The 17,306-nt window shown below is 45.4% G+C and overlaps 1 protein-coding gene across 1 annotated transcript in view; it reads right to left on the reverse strand.

Annotated features, from left to right (window-relative positions):
* BOK (BCL2 family apoptosis regulator BOK) overlaps positions 1-7,558 on the reverse strand; it is a 291,427-nt gene extending 283,869 nt beyond the window's left edge. Inside the window, exon 1 of the mRNA XM_033959722.1 lies at positions 6,610-7,558. Coding sequence (XP_033815613.1) covers positions 6,610-6,832 — 223 coding nt within the window. The 5' untranslated portion in view covers positions 6,833-7,558. The remainder of the gene's footprint in view (positions 1-6,609) is intronic.
* Between the last annotated feature and the right edge of the window lie 9,748 nt (positions 7,559-17,306).

Raw genomic sequence — 17,306 nt, forward strand, 5'->3', positions numbered from 1 at the left:
GACTTAGATTTCAGCAAAGCCTTTGATACAGTTCCTCATAGGAGGCTCTTGAACAAACTTGAAGGGCTGAAGTTAGGACCCAAAGTGGAGAACTGGATTAGAAACTGGTTGATGGACAGATGCCAGAGGGTGGTGGTTAATGGAAGTCACTCGGAGGAAGGAAATGTGAGTAGTGGAGTCCCTCAGGGTTCGATGCTGGGACTGATCCTGTTCAATATGTTTGTGAGTGACATTGCTGAAGGGTTAGATGATACCAAGATTTGTAACAGAGTAGAGATCGAAGAGTGAGTGGAAAACATGAAAAAGGATCTACAAAAGTTAGAGGAATGGTCTAATATCTGGAAACTAAAATTCAATGCAAAGAAATGCAGAGTAATGCATTTGGGGATTAATAATTGGAAGGAGCCATTGTGACCAGTCAGGCACTGTGCCTGCTTTGGTCCCCATGGTTTCCCTAGCGTCCACCGGGGGAGCCAGAGAGAAGCCCAGGTGAGAGCAGGCCCAGTTAGAGCAGGGCATGGCTTCTCCCATGAAAAACCAGTACAGTGGTACCTCGGTTTACGAGTGTACTGGTTTGCGAGTGTTTTGCAAGACGAGCAAAACACTCAGCAAACTTATCTCGTAAACCGAGCACTGCCCCGATAAACGAGCACTCAGCAATGGTGGCCCAGGGGTAAGAACTTGCCTGCGGGTGCTGCACAGCAATTCCAAAGTGTTGCCTTCCTTCCTCGGGGTCCCCATGCGGCTGCCTTCCTGCTTCTGCGATGCCTCTGCCGTCCGTCAGCGCTCTCCCAGCTCCCATCTAAACTGGCCATCCTGAATGAGCATGCGCGTGACTTCTCTCTCCTCTCCTAAAGGCAGCCACTCCCCCGACAACACGCTCACCACGTACAAACACGCAGGATGTCCTTGTACATGGTGAGCGTGTTGTCGGGGGAGCGGCTGCCTTAGGAGAGGAGAGAGAAGTCGCGCGCATGCTCATTCAGGATGGCCAGTTTAGATGGGAGCTGGGAGAGCGCTGACGGACGGCAGAGGCATCGCAGAAGCAGGAGGGCAGCTGCATGGGGATCCCGAGGAAGGAAGGCAACACTTTGGAATCGCTGTGCAGCACCCGCAGGCAAGTTCTCACCCCTGGGCTACCATTGCAAACTTCGGTTGTGGAACGAATCTTCTGAGTTTGCATTAAAGCCTATGGGGAACTTTGCTTTGAAAAACGAGCATTTTGGATTACGAGCATGATCCTGGAATGGATTATACTCGTAAACCAAGGTACCACTTTAGTTTGCTCTTGGAAAGAGAGGTGAGAGGGAAGTCAGGCGTCTCTTTCCAAGTAGAGCATTGCTGGCTCAAGCTAGGGTAATGCCTTAGACCTGGGTGTGGAAGAGTCTGGATCCACACCAGCATTTGAAGCACAAGCTTGGGTGTGTGTTGAAGCTGCAAGGAAAGGCAAGAGACTTGGCAATCATTTTCAAGGACTGAGCAAAGAACTGTGAGTTTTTCCTTCTGTTTGCTGTTTTGGCTGAGATTGGGTTTTTTTCCTCTCAGTCAGCTGCATGGACTTCCTTAACTGTGGGATTGTATTTTTTCTATTTTGATTCTCTGCACATTTTGTTAAGAAGCTGGGAGTGCTTTTGTGGGGAGAAGTTTGCCAACACTTTGGAGGGATTTTGAAAGCTGTTTTTTTGAGCTTTTGTCGGGCAAGCTTAAGGCACTCCCCTGGACCCAGCAGTGCTATAAAACTAGCTGGAGGCTGTCTTTTTTTACTGAGACTGATTGAATGTTGGTGTAGCATAGCAGAGAACTGAACTTTTCTGGAAACCTGCTAGGAGCAGGCTTTGGAAGCTTGATTGCCAGAAGCTCTGTGGAGAATAGAAGCACAGAGCAGATTATTGGCATTTTGGGAGGAGAAATCCTGAACTCACCCAGAGTTTTCTCTTCGGGATTTTTTGTTTTGCAAGTTGCATTGTTTTGGGATTTTGCCATTCTGTTCATTCTGACATTAAATTTTCTTTGGAACCAAACTTGGAACTGTGTGCATTGGTTCTGTTTTTCTTTGTTTTACTCATATTGATTCAGTGCCTGCAGGGTGACTCCATACTGGGTCACACACCGGTGCAGTTTTTGCTGTAACCACTAGGGGCACTGAGGAGTCTAAGCTGAAGGCTCTAGTGCAGGTTACAGTATATGCTGGGAAGTGAGAGGTTGATTTGCACTAGAGAGCTGCACGGGAACGGGGACGACGGGAATCCCGCGGGACCTGCGGGCATCCCGCGGGTTCCCCCTTTGGGTCACGGGGATCCCGTGGGGACGCCCCTAGGGTTGCGGGGATCCCGTGGGGACGCCCCCTAGGGTCGCGGGGATCCCGTGGGGACACCCCCTAGGGTTGCGGGGTTCCTGTGGGGCTGGATGTACTCAGTCGCGCGGCTCTTCTCCCTACCTTCTCTGCTTGCAGCACAGAGCCAAACGGAAGTCTTCCCGACGTCAGCGCTGACGTCGGAAGGAGGGAGGGCTTTGTTTAAGCCCTCCCTCCCCTCCGACGTCAGCGCTGACGTCGGGAAGACTTCCGTTTGGCTCTGTGCTGCAGGCAGTGCAGGTAAGGAGGAGAGTAGCCTCGCGGTTCGAGTGGCTACCAAGGGAGGGGGCGGTCCGCCCCGCCACACCCCGCCCCGGTTGCAGCACAGTCGGCCAGGTCCCCTTACTTTTGTGGCACTTCCCCGACCGACCGACAACAGCCCCGGTCCGACAATCCTTCCTGCCCTGTAGCCGCGAATCTAAATTATCTTCTTACAGCAGCTATAATAAGGTAATTTAGATTCGCAGTTAAGGGCAGGGAGGTTTGTCGGACCGGGGCTGTTGTCAGTCGGTCGGGGAAGTGCCACAAAAGTAAGGGGACCTGGCCGGCTGTGCTGCACCCGGGGCGGTAGAGAAGGAGTGGGGAGAAGGACGCTGAAAGGCCATGGGGAAGACGGGAGGGGGGGGGAAGGACTCTGAAAGCACTTGAAGACAGAGGAGGGAGAAGGACGCTGAAAGCACATGGGGAATACAAAGGGGTGGAGAAGGACGCTGAAAGGCCATGGGAAGGGCGGGGAGGGGAGGACTCTGAAAGCACTTGTGGAAGACAGAGGGGGGAGAAGGATGCTGAAAGCACATGGGGAAGACAAAGGGGTGGAGAAGGACGCTGAAAGGCCATGGGGAAGACAGAGAGGGAGAAGGACGCTGAAAGGACATGGGGAAGATGGGGGGAAGAAGGACACTGATAGGAAATGAGGAAGAGAGAGTAGGGAGAAGACGCTGGCAGGGAAGAAGACAGATGCCAGACTATGGGGGGAGCGGAGAGAAGAAGATGGGTGCCAGACCAATTTGGAAGGGGGAAGAAAGGGAGAGGCACAGTAACAGAGCAAATGGAAGATGCAGAAGGAAGAGAGACAGTGGATGGAAGGAATTGAATGAGAACATGAGGAAAGCAGAAACCAGGCAACAAAGGTAGGAAAAGAATTATATTTCTTTTTTTTTATTTTGCTTCAGGATAAAGTAGTATATTAGTTGTGTTGATAAAAATTTATAAACATTAGAGGCTCTGGTAGAAACCCATTTGCAAAGTATGTATTCTTCCCAATTAATATTTTCAAATTAATAAAGTCTTTTTGCTTATTTGTAAATGGGTTTCTACCAGAGCCTTTAATTCAGTAGTATTAAATGAAATAACTATTTCTGAAGTTTATAGGGACGGCCGGGGACGGAGGGGATTCCTCGCGGGGACGGGTGGAGACGGAGGGGATTCCTCGCGGGGACGGGTGGAGATGGAGGGAAACCTCACGGGGACGGGTGGGGACGGGTGGGACTTTGGCGGGGACGGGTGGGGACGGGTGGGATTTCTGTCCCCGCACAACTCTCTAATTTGCACGGATGGGGAGAGGGACCTTGGGGTGATAAGTGTCTGAAGATCTAAAGGCAAAAAATAATGCAACAAGGTGGTGGTGGTTGCTGCCAGAAGGATGCTGGGCTGTATAAAGAGAGGCATAACCAGTAGAAGAAAGAAGGTGTTGATGCCCCTGTACAGGTCGTTGGTGAGACCCCACTTGGAGTAATATGTTCAGTTTTGGAGACCGTATCTGGCGAAGGACACAAAAAGGCTTGAAGCGGTCCAGAGGAGGGCGACGAAAATGATTGTAGGCTTGCGCCAAAAGACGTATGAGGAGAGACTGGAAGCCCTGAATATGTATACCTTAAGGCTTAGAGGAAAGGAGGGACAGGGGAGATATGATTCAGATGTTCAAATACTTGAAAGGTATTAACGGAGAACAAAATATTTTCCAGAGAAAGGAAAATGGTAAAACCAGAGGACATAATTTGAGGTTGAGGGGTAGTAGACTCAAGAGCAATGTAAGGAAATTCTTCTTTATGGAGAGGGTGGTGGATGCCTGGAATGTGCTCCCGAGAGGTGGTGAAGATGAAAAAAGTTTAAAAAAGCATGGAATGAACACAGAGGATCTAGCATCAGAAAATAATAGTAAATATTGACGAACGCCAGTACTGGGCAGACTTGCACGGGTCTGTGTCTGTATATGGCCGTTTGGTGGAGGATGGGCTGGGGAGGGCTTCATTAGCGGGGACAGTGTAGATCAGGGGTGTCAAAGTCCCTCCTTGAGGGCTGCAATCCAGTCGGGTTTTCAGGATTTCCCCAATGAATACACATGAGATCTATTATCATACAATGAAAGCAGTGCAAGCAAACAGATCTCATGCATTTTCATTGGGGAAATCCTGAAAACCCGACTGGATTGCAGCCCTCGATTAGGGATTTTGACACTCCTGGTGTAGATGGACTGGAGTGAGCTCTGACGGAGACTTCATTAGTTGGAACCTAAGAACAGTACTGAGCAGAACTTTGAATTCTTGCCCAGAAATGGCTAAGAAGAAGAAGAAAGAAAACCCAACAAGTTTTTAGACTGAATCAGGTTGGGCAGACTAGATGGACCATTCGGGTCTTTATCTGCTGTCATCTACTATGTTATTATGTCACTATGTTACTATGACATGAGGGGAAGGGGTAGAGGTTTGGTTCTGTTTGAATGTGGGTTTTATTTCAGTGAAAAATCCATGGTTTGCTTTTTTTTTAAAAGAAATAAAGAAATTTCAAGGATTTGAGAGATGAAGAATAACAGATGCTTGCCAAACTACCTCCCCCCCCCCCCCCCCCCATTTACAAAACCGTGGAAGCAGTTTTTAGTGCAGGCTGGCCGAATGCTCTGCACTACTCCTGATGCTCATAGGAACTCAGAGCATTCAGTGTGACAGCCTGCGCTAAAAAATGCTTCCGCGGTTTTGTAAAATGGGAGTTAAAGTTTGTTTTCAGGAATTAAATAGTATTGGCAGTTAAATTTGACCCCCTCATAAGCAAATGATTTGAAATGGGGTTTTCTGTCGTAGGTGCTAGCTCGTAGGTGCTGAGTAGGACTGGGTTATTTGTTAAAATTTCAGCTGTGAAATATATTGTTGCAAATAATGTATTGGAATTCCTTATAGAAGGGAATTTTTTGAATAGACAATTGCTATATAATGTATTAAGTATATATAAGTTTGTTTATTTAAACAAATATTTGCTGTATAATGCATTAAACCCCCTTTATAAAACCGTGAAAGCAGTTTTTAGCGCCAGTCAGCACACTAAATGCTCCCAATGCTCAAAGGAACTCTTGAGTGTCGGAGCAGTGCGAAGCATTCAGCACGCCGGCTGGTGCTAAAAACCATTTTTGCAGTGTTCACAAGTTTATTGAAAATTTTTTCAGGCTCAATGATATAATCTGACACTTACAGGTACAGATTTCTAAGTGTTATTTTATCTCAGCAGTCTTCTGAGATCCTTTTCCTCTGTTATAAATAATAGCTTTGATATGGTCACTAATTTACTGTGTAGTTTCCTGAGATCCATTTGAGGTTTGGTATTTTTCAGGGTTTCCCCAATGAATGTGCATGAGATCTACAGTATTTGTATGCAGTGCCTCCACTGTATGCAGATAGATCTTGTGCATATTCATTATGGAAATTCCGACAACCCCTGCAATAAATGTTACCACACCCCACTGAGCTGTCTGGTGAAAGTCCCTGCATAGCATAGCTCTCTTCAGTGCCTGCCTTTAGACTTGTCATAAAGCCCACATTTATTAAAATAGGAAATATCATCTAGGAACCGAGATTCAGGTTGCTTCACCTCCTACATGATTTAGAATCCTCTTAAGATACTATACTACATTACTCTCTATAAGACTTGCATATTCATAATCGGAATAGAATAATCGGAATTTTACTAAGATTTATTTTGGAGGGTATGATGCAACTCTTTAATATTACTTCTGTGGAAAAAAATGCCAACTGGAGATATCCACCACCTTGGTTTATAACATTTCACCTGTAAGAGGGCACTTTCAAACAATACTGTGCCTTCTATCGCTATGCCTGGAAATTGCCTCACTCGATTAAGGGGCTATCGATGGGTGGAGACGAACCAGCAGGAATCTATAAAGCGGTTCCCTTTTGCTTTTCAGGTCTCGGGAGGATCAGAATGTGTTTTGTTACCGCCGTCAGCATCTTCATCTCGTATTCACTTACCCAGTCTCAGAAGTATGTTGGATACTTCTGCCAGCCTGCCCCCGGGCACAGGCACATGGTACTCTGGCTTGCTCCAACCGATCCCTGCCCGGATCAGCCGGGAATGGATGAAGTCCCTACAGAGCGCTTTGCCCTGTGATACCAATTCCTTGTCGGTGGGTGAGCGATCGAAAACTTCCATCACCTCGGCAGCGAAGACCGAAGAACGGCGCAACATATCCATCTCTGCTGATCAACAGTCAGGGCATCCAGCCCTTCTCTCTGCTTTGAGCAACTCAAAAAGAAACTTCCCAAATCAAGAGTTTAAAAAAAAAAAAAAAAAACCCCAACCATCAACTCAAACCAAACATTTGGTTAAGAAACTTTTAGCAAGATAGAAGAGCGACAAGAGTGTGAAGGTTTAGAGGCCGTTTTCTAGTGAACGATGAGTACTTTTAGGTCTCAGGAAATCAATATATTGGTTCAATTAAAAAAAAAGAAAACAGGAAGTGAAATCAGACACCCCAAATTCCAACTGTCTTTAATGAGGTAGTGCAGCGAAGGAAGGGAGCTTAAAGCCTTTCCGTCCATGGACCGGAGGGAGGGAGGTACAGAAGCAATGAGACTCAGGAACTTCCCGAGCATAGATACTAGCTGAGTTCCCGGGTGCACCACTTATATCCTTTAAATAACAGCAACTCGAAGTCCGAGTGCCCTTCTGCGCAGCACCAGCCGAACCCCCAGCAACAGGATAACAGCCTTTCAGTCTGTCTCGATCAGGGAGCGAAGTGTAAGCTTCATTCATCTAAGATTTATTTTGTCGCATAAATGTAGTTAAAAAAAAAAAATCCATTCAAGAAAAAGTTTTCGGAAGAGCTCTCTGTAGGTTTATAAACGTGGGTGTTGTATTTCTGGAGAATGTAATATAGCACGTCTCTCCCTTTCTCGCTCCTCTCCCGCACAATTTGATTTCAGCACTTGTTCTGATGTCTTGGAAGGCTTGCTTTACCCTTTTAAGGAGACTGCATTAAGCAGAAGGCGGAGCTGAAGAAAACTAGCCAGCCACAAGCAGCCCTTTCTCTTCTTTCTTAAGGAGGTTTAAACATCTGACTGGAGAAGGCAGGATGTGGGGACCTGGTTTGACAGGGGCCGGGTCACACCCAGCTATTGCACTGAACTGGAGGTTCAGATCAAATTGCAAACATAGGATTGGTTTTGTATAACAATACCAGGGGCCGCTAAAAAGTTCTCAGCCCAAACAAGAGGGTGACGTGGAGTCATGAACACTTTTTTCTTATTTTGCTTAATACGATAATGAAAGTACTGCTTAATTTTTCAGTTTTTCAGCTATAGACTAGGGGAAGTAGAATAGGAAGCTCATGATGTATTCTTTCCTGAGCGGATAGCAATAGACAATAAGGCTATGTGACTACATCGGCTCCTTAAATTACATATACTGAACTGCAGTAACAGGGATTTATAGACAGTGAGGTGATAGGCCTTCCTAATGAATGTGTGGGTTTTTTCATCAAAGTACCTGGGTGAATTTATTTATTTAAAACAAAATTCCTGCCTAACATCTAGGTGGGTTACAACTACACATACACAAGTCATTTACAGAAAATACAACACCTGCACACATTAGCATATTAGTACCCTGTTTTTCTTTTATAATGATACTACTTATATAGCAAGTGATACAGTAGGTGAAAGAGGGAGTCATCTAGCAAAGGGTATTTGCCAGTGCTGCAACTATTAAACATTTAGAGGGAGAATTGTATCTAAAAAATGTTTGCTGGTAATAATCTAGTAGTGATTATTAATTTAATTTTACTTTAACAGAAATTCCATGTTGAGTCTGGGATCTGATGTATGAAAAAGCTGGGACTTGCTATAGTGAAATTTTGACATAGCACTCTTCCAGTAATTCTGAATTTACTGTGGACCACTTTCTATGCCACATAAATGTCAACACTTATTCTTAACAGTGCCTTACATTTCAGAAAGGAAAAACCTGGGCCAAAATTCTAGCCAAACTCCATAGCCTCTTTCCACATTCTACCTCATTTTATGTGAAGTAGGAATTTGGATTTAGCTCACAGCCTCTCATTAGTAAGTGAAGGCAAGTTACATTCAGGTACAGGAGATAATACAGAAAGAAGAGGAAATGTGTGAAAAGCATCCATTGTTTGGAGGTCAGAGCAGAAATGCCAGGAAATAGAAAGTTATTACCCTAGATGAAACTCATAAAAAGAACTGAATGAAAGGATAACCCAACAATTAGAACTTTTCAGAATGATTGGGAGTGTTAACACAGAACATAAGAACATAAGCAATGCCTCTGCTGGGTCAGACCTGAGGTTCATCATGCCCAGCAGTCCGCTCACGCGGCGGCCCAACAGGTCCAGGACCTGTGCAGTAATCCTCTATCCTCTTTTCCAGCAGGAAACTGTCCAATCCTTTCTTAAATCCCAGTACCGTACTCTGCCCTATTACATGCTCTGGAAGCGCATTCCAGGTGTCCACCACGCGTTGGGTAAAGAAGAACTTCCTAGCATTTGTTTTGAATCTGTCCCCTTTCAACTTTTCCGGATGCCCTCTTGTTCTTTTATTATTTGACAGTTTGAAGATCAAACAGCACAAACTATATCTCCATGAACATAATAAAGCAGGGGTAGGGAACGAGGGCTACGATCCAGTCAGGTTTTCAGGATTTCCCCAATGAATATGCATGAGATCTATTTGCATACAGTGGAGGCAGTGCATGTAAATAGATCTCATGCATATTCATTGGGGAAATCCTGAAAACCTGACTGGATTATGGCCCTTGTTCTTCACCCATGTAATAAAAGAACTTGCTCAATACTGGGGGGTTCTCAGAACCCACAGAGTCAGCACCTATGCCATCATAGATGTCAGAATGGAGTAGGCCACACGGGCCATGGCTCCAACAAAATTATGAGTCTAGTCTGACCTGTTACTCCCCCAACTCTGGTTGAAGACTTTGAACCACACAGTCCAGCCAATCACCAGCTTACTTGGTGTAGCCTTAGCAATCTGCTATTTCTAACTTCCACTGCAACTTCTTGCCATGTGTATTCTGCTCCTGTGCTCCTATTTAGGTAGAAGTCCCAGCAGCTGTCTCCATTGATTACCACTGTCACCACTAAAATGCACAGACCCTACCACCATCAATTATAGTCCCTGTCACTGCTGCCACCACTACCACTTACACCACTACCACTTACATCCCCCACCTTAATGCTGCCACTTTTCACTTCTTTATTACTCTCCAGGTACTTTAGTTAGATTGTGAGCCTTCGGGACAGTAAGGGAATTTTTAAGTACCTTTCTTATTTATAATTTTAATGTATATTTTCTGTAAACCGCTTAGAACCTAACGGATTAGCGGTATATAAGAAATAAATTACATTACATTACATTCCTCAGCAAGGTCAGCTGGGTCATGCTTTCATGGTTCCCCCCACCCATATTTGGCTAAGAGTACATAAAGAAAGCTTAGCCCACTGAAAGAAGGTTCTATAATATAGGTTAGGGGGAAGTCAGGCAGGAAAGAAATAGAAGAAAAAACTTTCTGTCAGGAAACAACTTAGCTCATTGTTTGATCAAAGTGGCCAAGGGAACTCTCATAAAAACATCAAGATCTGGTAAAAGCTGGCATAATCTATGAAGAGGAAACCAGAGCAAGGCCCACAAAGGGATACTTTCCACCATCTGCTGCTTCTTGCGAAGCCAAGGTTTGGATGCACCACACACCTATTCTGCAATTATACGAAGCTGAGAAGCCTTATGATACAATGCAAAATGTTGAATTCCCATACCACCCCTAAGTCTGGGTTGATACAAGATGGACCTTCCCACCCGAGGGGGTTTCTTTTTCTTAATATACAGAAAGATCTTCCTATTCAGTAAATAAAATAAACATTTTGGAATGTCAATGGGCAATGCCATAAAGAGATATAAAAATGTAGGCAAAATCACAATTTTTACAGCATTTATCCAATCCAGCCTTGAGGTGCTCAAGCCCTCTCATCTATCCAACTCCCCCAGCACCTCCTTAAGCTTGCCAAGAAAATTACAAGCATATAGCTTCTTGACTGATCTAGTGAGATAAATACCCAGAGAGCGAATGGATTTATCTGCCCACTGAAATGGAAAACTGGACTTTAGAATATGTACCTCAGAGTCTGGCAAGATAATGTTTAAAATTTCAGATTTACTAAAAGGCATCCAAGAGCACAGTTAAGCTAGAGAGAGACTGAAGAGGGTTACTCAACACCAATAAGATATCATCAGCAACCAGTAATATATGGTGCTCAGTAGAGCCAAAATATCAAGATGACGACCGAATAAGATGAGCCAAGGGCTCAATCAGGAGAGCAAATAAGAGAGGGAAAGGGGGCAGCCTTGCCATGTACCCCTGTAGAGCTCAAAGGATTCAGTATATTGACCATTAATTTGTAACGATGCTAAAGGACAGTTATAAAGGAATTGAATTCAATGCAGAAAAAGCCCAGAGATGCCAATGTGATATAGCACTGCCAGTGGTGTATCAAGGGGGGGGAGGGCGGTCCACCCCAGGTGCATGCCCCAAGGGGATGCATAGCCGGCCACCCTCCCTATTCTGTCACTGCTGCTTTCCTTAACCAGCAGCAGTGGTAGTAAACTTTAAATCAGGGGTGTCCGTGGCCCAACTTGTGTTCCCTCCGGTGGGTGTTTAGTTTCTGGAAGGCTCCCTTGCAGCAGTTTTTCCGCTCAAAGCCACAGCCGTTGGCTCCTTGCGCGATCCGCGGCTGCATCAGAAGTGTTCCCTCTGACATCATGACATCAGAGAGAAGGCTTCCGATGCAGCCGTGGATTGCGTGAGGTGTCAACCCCGCAGCTATGAATGGAAAAGTGGCTGCAGTAAGGAACCAGGCAGAAACCTCTTTTGCTAGCTGTCATTTGTTGGAGGGGATGTAAAATATCGTGAGGATGAAGTTGTCTTTGCAATCCTCTTTACATATTTTACAGGTGAGAATTTCCAGGTCAGTAGTCAGTTTGGAGTCTAACACTTGGAACTTTAAGTGGTCTCGGAGAATTATTGCTAAACTACCTCCTCTTTTTTTTGATTCTTGATAAAGGGATAATTTTGTAGTTTGAAGGTAGTATATCACCTATGATGATATCCTGATCAGAGATTAACCATGTTTCAGTTAGAAGTAGGATATCCAGATGGGTTTCTTCCAGCCAGTCTTTAGCCAATTGTGCCTTATTCCTGACTGAACAAATGTTCAAGTAAGCTCCAGATAGCTTGTAATGATCTAGAGGAACCTACAGCTCTGAGTGTTGTAGGTTTTTTAAGAGTCATTGTCTTTTGTGCGTTGGTCTTAAGGGACGCGAGAAGAGTTAACCACAGGGATTGGAAAGGGTCCAGTTTCCATGCAGTCATGAAGGCGGCAAGAGGGGCAAAAAGATTTTTCAGACCTGGTGATTCTGTCCCATGTAAAGTGAGTTTGAATTGATTCAAATGCTAAAGCTCTTGATATCAGACTTCTTGTACCTAGTAAGTAGAGGACCAGTAAGGCCAAGATCTTTCCTGTGACATCGGCCATGATAGCTCTAAGATTAAGGGGGGAAACCCAGAGACTAGAAGCTAAAATCAGCGGGTTGGTATTACTGGCAGCAGATTCCTGATTGAGTTTACTTTATGAGATGGGACACCGGTTTCAGCAAAAGTCACTGTGCTGAAGCTTTAAAGTGGAACCCCCCCCCAACCCCCCCGACACACACAGAAACACTGGAGCCCTGAGCCCTTTAAAGGAATGAAGATAAGCAGGCAGGCTCCAGGGAGAAGGGGACGGGGCTTCCTGCCGAAAATGGATGTTTGAAATGGAGTCTCGGTGCAGTGAGTGGGATGATTGGCTCCCTTCCCCTCACTGTGCTGGGTTCTGAAACACGCAGTGGCCCTCTGAGCCCCTTAATGTAGCTGAAAGAGGGCTGAAGAGAGCCTGAGTCAAAATTTCAGAGACAATAGTAAATTGATGATAGTTTTGGGCTCATAGGACACCATGCCATGCATTCCTGCTCTTATGTGCACAGTCATATTTATTTAATTTAGTCTATTCCCTCAAATGAGCTCTAAACAGGTGCTGAAACATTTATCACAACTTTATGTAATAGACCTGGACTGGAACAGTGGAGGATTATAAGTGATTTGGTGAGCTGACAGAAAGGTGGAAATCATTTCTTCTGTAAGAGGAGATTCAGGAGTAAACAGCTGCTGGTAATACACTAGGAACTCCTGCTGAATAAAGGCAGTATCAGTGTGTAAACTACCTGCTGTATCAACTAAAGCAGTAATAAAGTTCTGTTCCCATTGTTTGCACAATTTATGGGCTATAAGCCGGCTAGCACAATTATCAAATTCAAATTATTGATCTCATTTAAATTTGGTGATCCTCCGTGAACTTCCACGAACCTCATTTGTATGCACAGTTTTGTTGGGTTTTTTTTAGAATGGCTTGGGTTTTTTTGAATCATTAGATTTACGGCCACTACAGTGACCCTTCGGATTTTACCGGTAATATAATGGAATCCAGCCCATAGACAGGACAAGATGGGTGGTATTTTGTCATTAGGATAAACAGATGGTGAAGGCTAAGTTGGAGGCAAGTTATATGAACAGTTGAGTATAGTCTAAGCAACTGGTGTTAGTTACAGAGTGTGCATAAAACAAATCCAGATGAGGAGAGAGTTGGATAGTCAGTTGCTACATGTATTAAAGGCTTTGGAGAAGAGTCAGGCTTTCACCTGCTTCCAGGTAGCCTTGACTTCAGCATAGCCTGTTTGTGAGTGAGATAGTGTGGGGACTAACTCCTGAGAAGCCTCACTGGTGGGCATAACATTGTGCAATTTCATGTAACAAGAGAACAGATGCAAGGGACTGCTGAAAAGTTCTCAGCCTAACCAAGCCCTTCTTCCTTCCATTGGAGTTCCTTTCTTTGTTTTTAATTCCTGTAAACCGTGTCGAGCTCCACTTCAGTGGAGACGACGCGGTATATAAACTTAAGGTTTAGTTTAGTTTAGGGACATCCTCCATCGAGGGCTTTACACTTACCCCCCTCTTCTATTAAACTGCGCCAGCAGTTTGTAGCGTAGAGAGCTGCGCTGAATGGCCCACTCTGCTCCCAACGCTCATAGAGTTTCTATGAGTGTCGGGAGCAGCGCGGGCCATTCAGCGCGGCTCTCTGTGCTGCAAATTGCTAACACAGTTTAATAGAAGAGGGGCTTAGTCCAGTGATTTTCTACTTTTTTCATTCCATATTTTTCTAATGAATGAAAAAAGTAGAAAATCACTGGACTCAGGCTTAGATTCTGTAAAGTGTGCCTAACTTTAGGCGTGGTTTAGACGTCCAATTTAAGTGGACGAGCCATTTAAGGGTCTTAACAAGCGTTAATTGGGACTTAGACGGAGTTAGGCGTCAGATAGGCATTCTCAAAACATAGACATTGTACATTCCTCAAAACCCTTCTAATAGATGGAAAAATGCATAATACATGGTGCAAATAGATGGCAGAGTTTCCACCTCCAAGGCAAATGTCCCGGGTGCAAATAGATGCCAGAGTTTCAGCGGCTTGCAATTGGAATGGTGAATGAAGGTGACAACATGGCTCCTAGGATGTTATGTCCTCTGAAGAGCTGCGGATCCTTGGTGGGTTGTAATAGTTATCATCCAACTATGATGCCCTCTATGGGAGTTGAAGCTGATGAGGATTGGCACTCGGGCCAGGAGGCTATCAGGATGAAAGATCTGCAATGACTGAACCATGATATAGAGGCTGTGGCATGTACATGCGGAGGAGGTCCAGTGGAGCCACAGGGTCCATGTGGCATGACTGGCCTGGGAGTGTGTTAAAAGGACATAGTGGGTCCTACTGGGGTACCTTTCCCCGGCCACGGTCCCAACCCCGGGCAAGGGTGGCAGATGTGGCCGGGGAGGAGCCCTTCCTGGTGGGGGGCCTGGTTGGACGAGGGCTGGGAGATGGCTTGAGCTCCAGGATCCCCAGAGGACTGAATCTGGGTGATGAGCTGGGGGAGAAGGTGTCTAAGAATGCCACACATGTCCTCCAGAGCATGGCATGTACCAGCTTGCTTGGCTCGTGTAACAGCCTGCTCTGCTACAAGGGAGGCCAAGTGCTGGTTCATGGTTTGGGCCTCCCTGGTGAGGACACGTGTGGATTCTTTAATCTCAGCCACCTCCCTAATGAGCAAGCCCTGTCTATGGTGGATGTTGTTCCCAACCTCCACCATTAGATGGGCGTGCTCATCAGGGGGGGCCTCCAGCTCATCACCCTGATGGAAATTCTCCTCCCCCAGGGCTCTGACCTCACCCACCTCTTCGTCCCCCTCTAACACTTCCCCCTCTGCTGCCCTATTGTCATCGTGGGAATGAAGGAGGGGGTGCTGGTGCTGGTTCCGGTTCAGTGGTTTAGGGAGGAGGGGCGGCACATGAGGACCTGGCCTCTTCCTCTTCCTCTTCCTCCTCCTCCTTTTCCCCTTCATCCCTATCGGCAGCAGAAGGAGGATGGGACGCCTCTGCAAAAAGACAAGAAAATACACATTGGTATCAGTTGAAAGGGGTAACATCTGAGAACATCATTTGAATTGCATCACAGGTCACAATACTGTACATCTTTGCATCTGGTCATTTACAAGGTATCATGCAGGCTAAGATGTGGAACACAGGCAACTTATTCCATATGTTAGGCTAGCAAGAGTATCAAAACAGGCAATGGCTTTTATTGTATTACTATGACTTGCATTGATTGTATTGCACTGTTGTAGTTTTGAAAATTAATAAAGAATGAGTAAAAAAAAAAAAAAGGCAATGGCTTCTATGTAAAGTGTTTGTACCTTGGCGCCCCAGGGAAGTATCAATACCTCCCACAACAGGTGCTGTTCCAGGACCCACTATGTCCATCACCTCACTCTCCAGGACAGTCAGTTGGAGGTCGCTGCAAGGACCCTGCGCATTGATCAGTTCTTGCTTCTGCCGGACCTCTCTCCGCAGGGCACGCCACCATTTTTTCAGAGCCTCTATATCACGGCCCTGATGGTGAACTGCATCCATGTCACTGCAGATCCTCCTCCAGATAGCCTGCTGGCCTTCTGTGCCAATCCTATCAGCTTCCCTCCCAAAGAGGGCATCATGGTTGGCCCTGACTTGGGCCACAAAGATCCGCAACTCTCCAGGCAGAAAATTAGATTTCCTCTTCGGAGCCATGTTTCAAAGTGCAGCCAGCTTTCCAAGCTACTTATAGAACACTTTCACACACACTCCCATAGGACACCCAATGAAGTGAGCTGGGCATAGTTAGGAGGTGGAGTAAACTGCGCCGCTTCAAACGGTGCCCAATAGGCACCATTAATGCTTCCCGCCAAAATCCGAGCATAGGTGACGTCAGACGTCACATAGGCGCGCTTGGGTATAAGAAGGTCCAGGTGAGTAGGGTTTTTCCTTTCTATTCTGTCCTATTGCTTAAGCTGACTTTTTAGACCTTACTCTTTCTCGTAGTCTTAACTTTTTCTTTCCTATATCTGCCCCCCAACTCTCTCTATTCCACAGAGCCATTAGCAGCTATAGAATTTGTAATAGATGTCTTTCTAAAATGTTTTTTTTATCTTTTCTAGAAGCAGCTTCACCACACCAGCTTGCTAGCAGCTCAGATAGCAAGTCCAGGTGAGAATGATATATTGCAAGTTACTTAAGTGTGGACTTCCATTGTGTGTTATTGCTTATAATGGCTCTCCTTGTACTTTTTGGTACTCCTGATATCTCCCACAACTCTCTCTCTCTCTCCATTCCACAGAGCTGACAAAATGAGTGATAAGAAATTCAGTCCAGGTGTGTTAGTTGCAACAGCACCCATGCTGTTAGAAACTTTGGTGCCAGCAAAATGGATATGTAAGTAAAATGAATGTGTTCACACATCTGAGAGGTTTTACTCATAGAGCTAAAGCTAATTCTTTGTAGAATCAAATTACAGGCAGGTCAAAATCAGTTGTGGAATGGTTCTGTGTAAGAACTCATTGATAACAATAGCTCAGGTGTGTTGGGGGGGGGGGGGAGGGCACATCCAATCAGTGGACATCCAATCAGTGCACATGGTTCAGGTGGAAAACTCCTAATGGATTTGGCATCCTTACTATAAAAAGGGTTCAGCTGCAGCTGCCTCTTCTAAAAAGGAGTCCAAAAGTGTATTTGTGCTTCTGTTAATTCTAGGTGTTATTTGGAGGCTGTGATGTGACATTCTGCCACAACTTCAGTGTTTAATTTTTGATACATAACATGTTCCTCTCTACTCTTCATTTCAGGTTGACTATGCTCATCGCCCCAATGTGTTTGCCAGAGGCCAGAAGAGCAGGTCAGCACACCAGCTTGCACCTGGGCAAAGAGTTTTATAAGTGAGTATGATATATGGTAACCTTTGTTTGCTTACTCTAGTATCCTTCACTTGACTGTTTAACTATACCTGAAGTACACCTGAGTAGCTCTTCTGATGAATGAAATAAATGTTCACAATGCTAACATTTTTCACACTTTTATTTTTCTCTTCACACGGGTGTCCTTGATGGATTTCAGAGACAATAGTAAATTGGTGATAGTTTTGGGCTCATAGGACACCATGCCATGCATTCCTGCTCTTGTGTGCAC

The sequence above is a fragment of the Geotrypetes seraphini genome, chromosome 9 (genome assembly GCF_902459505.1).
Source record: "Geotrypetes seraphini chromosome 9, aGeoSer1.1, whole genome shotgun sequence".
Lineage (NCBI taxonomy): Eukaryota > Metazoa > Chordata > Amphibia > Gymnophiona > Dermophiidae > Geotrypetes > Geotrypetes seraphini.